The 10516-nt window shown below is 39.8% G+C and overlaps 2 protein-coding genes across 2 annotated transcripts in view; one reads left to right on the forward strand and one right to left on the reverse strand.

Moving 5' to 3' along the window:
* The window catches only part of LOC114626547 (solute carrier family 5 member 4-like), a 197771-nt gene that overhangs the window by 100097 nt on the left and 87158 nt on the right, over positions 1-10516 (forward strand). The window lies entirely within an intron of this gene.
* LOC114626506 (solute carrier family 5 member 4-like) overlaps positions 1-10516 on the reverse strand; it is a 60949-nt gene that overhangs the window by 48794 nt on the left and 1639 nt on the right. Inside the window, exons 3-4 of the mRNA XM_028773912.1 lie at positions 8837-8896; positions 6614-6718 (exon numbers count right to left, since the gene is read on the reverse strand). Coding sequence (XP_028629745.1) covers positions 6614-6718; positions 8837-8896 — 165 coding nt within the window. The remainder of the gene's footprint in view (positions 1-6613; positions 6719-8836; positions 8897-10516) is intronic.

Below are 10516 nucleotides of genomic sequence, written 5' to 3' on the forward strand. Positions count from 1 at the left end.
AAATTAAATTAAATTAGTAAAGAGATCAGAATATCTCGAGACACACACAAGTTAGGCAACTTGCAACAAATCAGTAGTATAGAAATTCTCAAACAAATGCTGTACACAGAGGAAGAAGAAAGTTTTATATACAAGACTATGGTATAGTGCCTGAAAGCAGTAGGTCAAAGGAGGACAACAGAGGAGGAGCCAGTCATACCCACATAGCAAACCACAAACACCCAGCACCACCATGAGGACAAAAGGATATGACTGACTTAAATTAGCCATCAGCCAGGACAACCAAAACAAAATCACAAGCAACAGAAAACCCTCCTCGCTCACAATAGTGAGCTCAGTGGCTTTTGCTCACTAATTTAAAGACACACACTAGTGGACTGGATTTAAACAAACAACAAAACACTGACCCAGTTGTGTGCTGATTCCAAGCAAACACCTATAGACTGAGTGTCAAAGGTTAGAAAGCAATCTATAAAGTGACATGAAGCCATAAACAAGTTGGCATAGCAATGATCATCTCTGATAATGAAGATTTAAACCCCTAACCTAATCAGAAGAGATAAAGAAGGCAACTACATATTAGTAAAGGAGCAATTCATTAAAGCACATAGCTTTGTAAATATTTATATACTGAGTCTTGCTCTCAGTGTCATAAGAGAACCTTTAAGGAAAAAATGACCACATACACCCAAACTCGATAATCATGGGGGACTTCAGTAGTCTACAGATCTACAGATCCTTTAAATCAAAACCAGAAAAGGAATCTTGGAGCTAGATCACACTGAAGATAGATTGGCTGGAACAGCTAAAAGGGACAAAGATAAGACAAGAAAAGTTTATCTACTTTTATCTGCATATGACATGGTTTCATACTGAAAAAATTCCATGGTGTTCACCTTTAAAAAGAAAAAAAAAACCTACTGGATCTGATAAATACTTTCAGTAAGTAACAAGATACAAAGGCAACATATAAAATCCAGTACCTTTATTTTCACCAACAGTGAAAAGAGATTGAGAAAAATACCCCATTCATGATAGCCTCAAAAATCCCTAGGACTAAACCTTACCAAGGAGGTGAAAGGCTTCTTTCTATAGGAGAAACCTCAAGACATTGAATGAAATAAGTGGAGGAAAACCTTGGTAATGCAAAGACCTTCTGTGCTCTTTGAGCAGTATAATTAATGTTGTGAACAAGGCTGTGGTCTCAAGAGCAATCTACAGATCCGGTGTGATACTGATCAAACTACAGTGACATTTCCCACAGAACTAAAATACAGTCCCCGTGCCTGTATGGAAGCACAGACAGACAGACAGACAGACAGACAGACACACACACACACACACACACACACACACACACACTGAAAATCTATGATTAGTCAAAGAAAAAAGCATAAAGACTACAGCTAGAGAGACACATCATGTTACTTGACCTGCAACTCTACTTCAGAGCCACAGTGATAAAGACAGCACGTACCAGGGAAGGCTAATGTTAGACGGGAGACAAACTCACAAAGCTGTGGACACCGAATCTTACCAGGGGCATCAAAAAACCAAAAAAGAAAAAAATGGTCTTTAACAAATGGTACTGGCAAAATTGGATATACATCCTCAGAGGAATGAAAATAAATCTGTATCTCTTACACAAGACACACGTCAACTCGAATTGGATCAAAGACCTTGATTTAAAACCAGAAATGCATCTGGGAGGAGTTGGGAAAACATTGTATGTCTGAAGTTTTCAAAGAGTTAATACATATATTTTTAAGAAGAAGAAGAAGAAAAAAACCCTGAAAACCCTGGAATTCTAATGGAAACATTTCAGGATGTAAGTACAGGCTGCAAACTTGAATGTCAGTCACGAAGGAATCAATACAAGAATTGACAAATGGGGTTACATAAAATTAAATAGCTTTTGTACTGCAAGAAACTATCCACCGAGGAGACAGCTCGCAGAACAGGAGGGAACTTTGCCAGGCATACTTCAGTGAAAGGCTTAACATCACATAAACGCTGAAAGAATTAAATACCAGACAAGGAAATTCTAATTAATAACTGGGACAACATTACCAGCAGAGAGATCTCAAAAAAAAAAAAAAGAAGACCTTCAAATGGCTAGTGAGTATTTTAAGGTGTTCAATGTCTCTATCCATCAGAGAAAGGCAAATTAGAGCTAATCTGAAATTCCACCTCAGAAGGGTTTTCATCAGCCAAACACAGAAGGCAACAAATGCAGGTAGACCACGGCAGGAGGAATCTTTATTCACTGTTGCTGGGAGTGTAACCAGGACAACTGCTATGGAGCTCAGCATGGAGTCTTCTCAAAGAACTGAGAACAGAACTGCCACACAACCCCACTGTGCCATAACCAGGCATATCTGTTAAGGACTCCATCATGTCTTAGACACCACACATGAACATCTGCATGTTCATGGATGCTCAGTTCACAACCATAGGAAACAGGGTGAGCCTACAAGTGTATCCACAGATGACTAAAAAATGAAACTAAAGCAAACTGTGAAATTTCCAAGAGCTTAGATGAAACTATTTTAAGTGGATCAACTCAGCCCAAGAAAGACAAACACCACATATCCTACCTGAGATGCCGACTGCACTATGCGACTCTTAAAGATGCCTATCTGGGTAAAGATCAGGAAACTAGACAGAGGCTGTGTGACTGTGGAGAAAGTGATTTTTTTTTTTTAAAGAGGAGGATCTGGGCAAGAAGAGAGAAGAATTTAGAAAGGGAAAGAGAAACTGGGAGGTAAGAGGAGCTGAGCAAGAGAGAATCACCCGACATGGGGTATGTATGAAAACTATATAGAAACCTGGTCATTTGTAAGCTAGTTTGAAAGATAAATGTAATGAAATGACTGAATCTAGAACTCCACGACAATATAGCAACCCTACAATTTTATGTATGCATAAATATAAATTACTGAACTGAAGAGAAATCTGCACCCTGTTTATTGTTGCCTTACCCACACCAATAAACACAGAGAACAAACCTAAATGTCCACATCTAGGGAAATAGGAAAAGGGAATGTGGTCCTTGTGAATAATGAATTATCTACCCAGTCACAAGAAATCTTGAAGTACATAAAGGAAACATTTGAAAGGACAGTGAGCCAATACAGTATTGAAACAGGCCAGGCACAGAAAACATCTAGAAAGTGTTCTTACCCATAAGTGGATGTTAAATTGGTTGATCTCATAGGTGAGGAGGTTGGAATAGTGGTTAGCAAAGGCTAGAAAGATGAATGGGTAGAAACAATAGAGAGATAGGAGTGGGCATGAAAAACTCTAAGTTCTAGTGTTCTACATTACAGCAGGATTGAGTGTTGAACTATTCTTCGTGTTGCATGTCAAAGCTGTTAGAAAAAGGGATGTAAAAACTTTTATAGAACATATTATAGAACATATATATATATTATTAAAAACATTATAGAAATGATATATATTCATATGCTGATTACACTAATCACCCTGGTTTTATTGTGCTTTTATATGGCATCAAAATACACAGAGTGTAGTGTTTGTGTATCAATTAAGATGTTTAAAAAAGAAAAATTATGCTATAAATTTATTGTTTTTTTTCTATTTTATAGTACAATTAAAGCATTGCACTTATGATCCTGAAATTATGCATTGTTGGCCTATGTATCAATAACTATTTTACTGTTATTAAATATACCCAGCATAAAAGTTCATATTTGAACAATTTTAGGAACAAAATGCAAGGCATAGATTGTATCATAATGATCAGAAACTACTTCCTATGTGGAAGATTAATGCCAGAGTTGAAAAATATTTTTTGCTCCAAATGATAGTTTGTAAGCAATTATTGGTTATTGGGGCTACAAGTTAGATAACAGTTGTTAGTAAATACAAACTAAAGCATTGAGGAATTAAGTCACATCTACAACTAACTATATGTATATTATTGGAGGTAAAAAAAAAAAACAAACAAGTGACTGTTTTTAAAGCAACCCAAGTAAGGTGAATCTCAGACAATAGTGTCATCTCTTCTATACAGAGTAACAACAACCCAGCACAAATCTGTTCTCACAGTGTAAAAGTACTGTGCTGGCTAGATTCTGTTGCTATGAGTGATCTGGGAAGTAGGAAGCTTAACTGAGAGATGGTTGCCACCAGATTGGCATCAGAAGGTCTGTAGAGAGAATTTTCTTCATTAATGGTTAATATGGGAGGGTTTAGCCCACTTATGGACAGTACCACTCCGGGGCAGGTGATCCTCGGTAGGATAAGGAATTAAACTGAAGCCAGGTGGTGGTAACACATGCCTTTAATACCAGCACTGTTGAGGCAGAGGATCTCTGAGTTTGAGGCTAGCCTGATCTACAGAGTGAGGACCAGGACAACCAAACCAAAACCAAACCAAGACAAACCAAACCAAAAAACAAAACACACAACAATAAACAAACAAATAAAAAAAACACACACACACAAAAACCCCTAAAACCTGAACAAGCAATAGAAAGCAAGCAAATGAGCAGCATTCTTCCACAGTGTCTGCTTCATTTCCTGCCTCTGGAGGTCCCGAACAGACTTCCCTTCATGAAGCCCTATAAGCTGTAAGGTGAAACAAGCACTCTCCTCTTCAAATTGCTTCAGGTCATTGTGGTGGATTGAATATGCTTTGCCCAGGGAGTGGAACTATTAGGAGGTGTGGCCTTGTTGGAGTGGGTGTAGGCTTGTTGAAGGAAGTGTGTCACTGTGGGGGTGGGCTTTGAGGCCCTTCTCCTACCCACATGGGAGCCAGTCTTCTGTTTGCCTTTGGAACAAGATGTAGAACCCTTGGCTCCTGCACCATGCCTACCTGGATGCTGCTATGTTCCTGCCTTGATGATAATGGACTGAACCTCTGAACCTGTAAGCCAGCACCAATTAAATGCTATCCTTTATAAGAGTTGCCTTGCTCATGGAATCTGTTCACAGCAGTAAAATCCAAACCATGACAGTCATGGTCTTCATTACAGCAACAGAGATGCAAAAGGACAAGGACACAGATACCCATGTCTTAAGTGATCATCACCAATATCACTTAAGACACACTCTTGCAGGCAAGATGACTCCTGGTGTTGTATCACTGTGGCTCACCACAAATCCTTCACAGTCTAACACATAGGTTCTTGGCTTCTTTGTATTTGTACCTCCAGTTGGCTCACCAACACCATCATCCCCTTCCATCACCAGGAGCCCTCCATTTGGGATGCACATCCTGTGAGGACTTCTTAAGTTGCTATTCTTCAGCCATTGCTCTTTGGAGACTAAGCTCTACCTGTCAGACTTGGAGGGGAACTGGGTACCTTTATTGTATAACATGGAAGTACATGGCTCCTGACACCCCTGGTCTTACTGGCTTCCCTTTTTCTCTCCAAACTGTCTTTCTCTGCCAGCTATTTCAGTGCTGTCTTCCTAAGGATAACTTACAATTTCATTCATCTGTAAGCAGAAGTTTGTGTTACCCTAATCTGGCAGCTGATTTGCTGGTAACAATGATTCACCTCACACAAAAAGCAAAGGTTAAGGCCAGCCTTTCTCTCATATAAACTATGACACCTAATGGGTTATAAAGCTTATACTATATCTTTAGACACAAATGCACATGGGGCAAACTACTTTTTTCCATATATTCTATCCTGAGTGCTGAATCTTCAATTTTTTTCTTCTTTCTTTTCAATTATCTCCAAAGACACACCTTAAAAAGAATCTATTGAAACATTTAACTGTGGTGTCTATTTTAAAGAGGAAGTTTTAGGAAAAGGATAAGGTGGAATTGAGAAAAGTAAGTATATAATTGAGCAAAGTAATTCCCTTCTGGTTCATGTGAAAAGAAAATATTAACCTGGATTGAAATATTAACATGAGAGAGAATGAAAGGGTTATCACTGAGAAAACAGAGCTCAAAATGTCTGCAGAATGGCTAAAGAGAATGTAAAAAATTCTCATGGAAGCATTGGCACCTTATAAGGTACATGAGTAAAACTTTCAGTACTTTATAAATATTCAACTAGCCCAGAAAGATTCCAGAGTTAGCAATCTTTCCCTGGCACAGATACACCAATAGATCTGCAAATGTTGTGACCACTCTGATTCCAGTCAGTCCTTGCTTATCTCCAAAGAATGAAGAGCCACACGCCCCCTCTTAGTTTCGCAATTAGTCTACCATGCTTCTCTTCATGGAGCATTTAATCAGTTCAAAATTGAACCCATTTCTATGGATTTAAAAATAGATTGAGCACCTAAATAAGGTTGTCTCTGTTTTTAACCCATTTTTAATTTCTAGTTCATATAATACAGTGGAATAAGTAGAAGGTAAGGTAAGTCCTCTAGGTTGCTTAATGAGAAAATATTTTCTTTGTATATATTGAGTCATCATAGCTGAAGGCTAGTAGGATTAGACGGTTTATACTTCTATTAATAGTCCTAAAATTCTCCATTATCTTATCAATGCTTTGTAGAAAGAGCTGACGGAAGTTAAGGCATCTACATGGCTCCAGGCTGCTGAAACACCACATCCCATTTTATAATCTTGTCTTTCTATCAAGCAACCTCTTACAGCTAAGCTGTCAGGAGGCAGTGAACTCACGGAAATTTGGATAGCCACCATGATGAAGAGGGAGAGGACAGAAAGGTAGATCTGCAGTCTCTTCCCACCGAACCGTTTCCTAAGATACTCTGGCATGGTCAACACCTGCAGAGACAGACAACAACAGGAATTCTCCTCAGAGTCTACATCTGCTATACACCTATGGAAAATTAAGAACCTTGTATTAGGTATGTTGGGCCAACCAAATAAGAAAGGCATATCTTCATGGTAGAGTTATAGGCTGAAATGATCATGGAGACTTGAGGTAGAGCATCTTATAGATATACATTTATAATCTTTTTACTGATAATGTTGCAACATTTAAGAGCAACATTACTTGTAAGTAAACAACCATCATTATGTGTTGTGCTGGCTACTTTTATGTTAACTCTATACAACTTAGAGTCATTTGGGAAGAGGGATAGCCTCAACCAAGAAAGTGCTTCCACCAGATTGCCCTGTAGGCAAGCCTGAGTACATTTTTCTTAATTAATTATTGATGTGGATGTGTCCACCCCACCACGGGCTCTGCCACTCCTGGGACCATGGTCCTGGATGATAGAAACAAGAAGGCTGAGAAAACCCTGGTGAGCAAGCAAGGAAGCAGCACTCCTCCATGGCCTCTGCTTCATTTCCTGCCTTCAGGTTCCTGTCTTGCCTTCCTTCAATGATACAGTGTGCTGTGGACCTATGAGTGAAATTAACCTGTTCCTCCCCATGTTACTTATGGCCATGGTGTTTTGTCACAGCAACCCTAACTAAGTTTCCCCAGAGTCTCCAATACGACTTTGGACTTTGGAGCGTCTTCTAAAATGACCTCAGACTTTAGAACTACTGCCATAGAATGAGTATGTTTTGTATTATGAGAAAGACACGCACTTTGCAGACCACAGGTAGAATTATATGACTTCATTTTTTTTTCCCCAAAGTTCTCAGGAAGCTGAGCTTCGGTGCCTCACATGACAATGTTGGGACTGGGCTATCTGTATGAGGCAGAGCGTAGCGGGAAGATAGATAACAAGAGCTCCACCATCACAGGTGGGTTATGTTATTCTCATAGGAATGACTGAGGTCTTCAGAGGTGAATGGTCATAAAGCAAGGATGACGTCCATGCTTGACTTCTCCCTCAGGGAACCATTTCCTTCTCCATTTTTGTACCATATTTTGATACAGCCGTGGCTAAAGCATTTTGGGTGCAATGGTGATTAACCTACATGACTATGATCAAAATGAACTTGTTTTCTTTATAAAGGATTCTCCTTCTGGCTTTCGGACAGGTACATGAAATTCACCAAGGATGTACTCCAAAAGGCACCAAACACCCATTTTTAAATTGAGTCAGTTTTCCCCTGTTAACCCATCACTTGCTTCCTCTCTGTAGTTTCTCGCCACACTAATGGAGGTTGCACACTGCCTGAACAGGAAGCATCGAGTCTTCAAATTGTCCCTATGCTTCTCTCTTCAACCCCTTACTTTTAAAATCTGGTATAAAGTGTGTTACCTTTATGCCAGGAGATTCTATTTTTCCTTTTTTCCCCCTTCCTATAAAATCATGAAATAAGATGACTGTCTTTTTTCAAGGTGTCTACAATAGGCCTAGTGCTCGTGTAAGTTGTCCTCTCAACTGATTCGAATATTGCTTCCTAAAATGTCAATCTGGTCACATACCTTGAGTTTCTGGAAGCCTGGGCTTCTCACTTCCCAGGGGAGACAGAATACATGGCTATTATAGTTGAACACCCCCTCCCCTCCCCAACACATGCACACCCACCTCTATCTCCTACCACTTCCTGCATATGCTCTCTGTCTTTAAGCTGACCTCCAGATAACACAAGGTCTCTCATGATGTTTAGCTTCTGTGTGGTTTCTCTACCACTCTTGGGTCTGATCTTTTTCCTGCCTCTAAGGGTGATGTCCCTCAAGATGCCAGATCATTTCTGATTCCTTCTAATGAGCTTCCTTTAAGACACATGGAAGGTCCTGAATTTAGGTTCCTGTACCAGGAAAAGAAAAGCACAGTGGCCATTACACAGAGCCTTACAGACTTCTTGCCCATCTGTGGCCAGACCCTACACTGAGCCCTTCCAATGAAGGGATGGGTTTTTTTCACCTGCATATTCTTAGCAGTAGGCCATGAGAAGGTTGAGTATTGAGTTTCACTACAAAGACGTTAGTGAAGAAAACCAACTGGACTGCTCATTTGTAGGCTTGTGAATACTCACCCCTGCCTTGATGTAGATGGGGACAAACACCCACCCAAGAACCAGCACCATAAGCAAGGCCTGTAATAGACCAAGGAGAGAAAGTAAAGTTAAAGAGGGATTCCTTGTGAGACATAATTTATGTAATGAGAAAGACACCTCTTCGTAGACCATGGATAGAATTCTTTGAGTTGATTTGCCTCTCAAAAGTTTCATGAAGTTCAGCTTTGGTGCTTTATATGATGGTGTTGGGATCTATTGAAGCCACACAGAAGCTCAACATCATGAGAGACTCTGCATTATATGGAGGTCAGCTGAAAAAGAGAGACGTGGACCATGCAGTAGAAAAACATCAATAAGAACCCATTTTGATAAAGCTTGTCCCACTGAAACAGTTGAGGTCTTTGGACAACTATCATGTCCTTTCCTCTGAGTTCATAATTCAGAGGCCAATACTTTCTGAGACAAAGGACATGACCCAAGATGTGAGATGAAAGACCTTCAGACAACATGGCAGACTGGGCCTAATTGGACCACTGGAAAAGCATTCAATTTTTACCAGAAAATATTGGCCTTGGATGGCAGGCAGTGAGGATGTGATTCTTGAATGGATGAAGCAATCAAAAGGAAATTTCAAGCTTTATGAAGATTCTTGATGAGATTAATCATAACTTCCCAGACAAAACAATAGCCAAGACACAAACAAACACTAACACATATGTGTGCCGCTTCTTGACAAGTGTGACTGTTCTGCTTCAACAGCAAGTGATGATGGCTACTTTAGGCAGTTTTCCTTATCTTATAGAGGTGGAAACCACACCTCATAGAGGTTAGGCAAGCACAGTGACGCATCCCAGGCTAAAAGGGAATAGCTGAACAGCAGCCTTACAGTTACAACCAAGGGAGCCATCTGAACGTGACTCTAGAGGCAAAGTCTATGGTGCTATCAGAATCAAACTCTGGCCAAAGGGCATATCTGGAGGCTGGGTATATACACTCGAGGCTCTCGTGCTACTGATGTAAAATGAGGAGAAATATATAAGGGAAGAGCAAAGGTATTTATGATGATCTTTAATCATTCCTAAGTCCACCCAGGGATGGTCTCTCTAAACTCTGACCACGATCTGACATTATTCTACACTTGTGTCTTCCTCTCATCTGTAGTGCCTGTATGCATACACACTACATGAGAAAATGCTGGGTGAAGGGGAGAGATAAGACCAAGATCCTGTAGCATGTGCCAGGTCCTCTCCATCTATCAGCCCCCAACCCAAAGGATCCCTAGAACAATATGCACAATTTTCTCCCAGTGTATTCTACACTACTGAGTTCATCTAGAAGTTTCTTACAAGGGGTAACCACTTATTTCGTATTTTGTATTATTGATGGCTAGGAATATAGGTTGTAGGAAGGAGAGAGAATATCGAGATTAAAATTGATCAATGGGAAACTGATAGAGAACATTGAGTCTTAGAGACCATGGTTTTGTTAGGTGTAAATTGAAAAGAATGGTCACAGAGAAGTAATGATGTGGTCAACAGTTTAGGGATGTTTAAGGGAAAAAGAGGACTAACATAAAGAAAAGCAGAGAGAAAATGAAATAGGAGTACATCCTATACACACCTTTCAGAATATCTGGAATATGAGTTTGATTGAAATAACTTGATATGGTCTTTGTTTAAAGGAAAACCTTTTGGCACC

The sequence above is a fragment of the Grammomys surdaster genome, unplaced genomic scaffold (assembly GCF_004785775.1).
Source record: "Grammomys surdaster isolate TR1022 unplaced genomic scaffold, NIH_TR_1.0 237, whole genome shotgun sequence".
Lineage (NCBI taxonomy): Eukaryota > Metazoa > Chordata > Mammalia > Rodentia > Muridae > Grammomys > Grammomys surdaster.